The sequence below is a fragment of the Pterocles gutturalis genome, unplaced genomic scaffold (genome assembly GCF_000699245.1).
Source record: "Pterocles gutturalis isolate BGI_N339 unplaced genomic scaffold, ASM69924v1 scaffold24569, whole genome shotgun sequence".
NCBI lineage: Eukaryota > Metazoa > Chordata > Aves > Pterocliformes > Pteroclidae > Pterocles > Pterocles gutturalis.
Window position 1 is genome coordinate 1 of NW_010128871.1, and position 671 is coordinate 671.

The 671-nt window shown below is 64.2% G+C and overlaps 1 protein-coding gene across 1 annotated transcript; it reads left to right on the forward strand.

Annotated features, from left to right (window-relative positions):
• Nucleotides 1-4: 4 nt before the first annotated feature.
• On the forward strand, nucleotides 5-665 carry LOC104466383 (beta-1,3-galactosyl-O-glycosyl-glycoprotein beta-1,6-N-acetylglucosaminyltransferase 3-like; the record flags this gene model as incomplete). The annotated part of the gene is given in 2 exon segments (XM_010079777.1): nucleotides 5-546; nucleotides 548-665. Coding segments are annotated over 2 exon segments (660 nt in total), but the record flags the coding sequence as incomplete, so codon positions are not given.
• Between the last annotated feature and the right edge of the window lie 6 nt (nucleotides 666-671).

Sequence of the window (671 nt, forward strand, 5' to 3'; positions counted from 1 at the left end):
CGCCCCACAGAACATCTACTGCGTCCACGTTGACAGCAAGTCCCCAGACGACTTCCAGGAGGCCGTGCGGGCCATCGCAGCCTGCTTCCCCAATGTCTTTGTGGCCAGCCGCCTGGAAAACGTGGTCTATGCCTCCTGGTCCCGCCTGCAGGCTGACCTCAACTGCATGCAGGACCTGCTGCAGAGCCCCGTGCGGTGGCACTACATCCTCAACACCTGCGGCACCGATTTCCCCATCAAGACCAACGCCGAGATCGTCCGCACCCTGAAGCTGCTGCAGGGGCAGAACAGCATGGAGTCGGAGAAGCCCTCGGCCCTCAAGCAGCAGCGCTGGCAGTATCACCACGAAGTAGGGACGTTCATCTCCCGGACAGCCACGGAGAAGCAGCCACCGCCCCTCAGCTCGCCCATGTTCACGGGCAGCGCGTACATCGTGGTGACGCGGGCCTTCGTGCAGCACATCTTTGAGAACCCCGCGGCGCAGCAGTTCCTCGAATGGGCCAAGGACACCTACAGCCCTGACGAGCACGTCTGGGCCACCCTCAACGCCGGGCAGCATGCCCCCGAATGACAAGTTCCAGCTGTCGGACATGAACGCGCTGCCGCGCCTGGTCAAGTGGCACTACCTGGAGGGCGACACCAGCAAGGGCGCGCCCTACCCGCCCTGCACC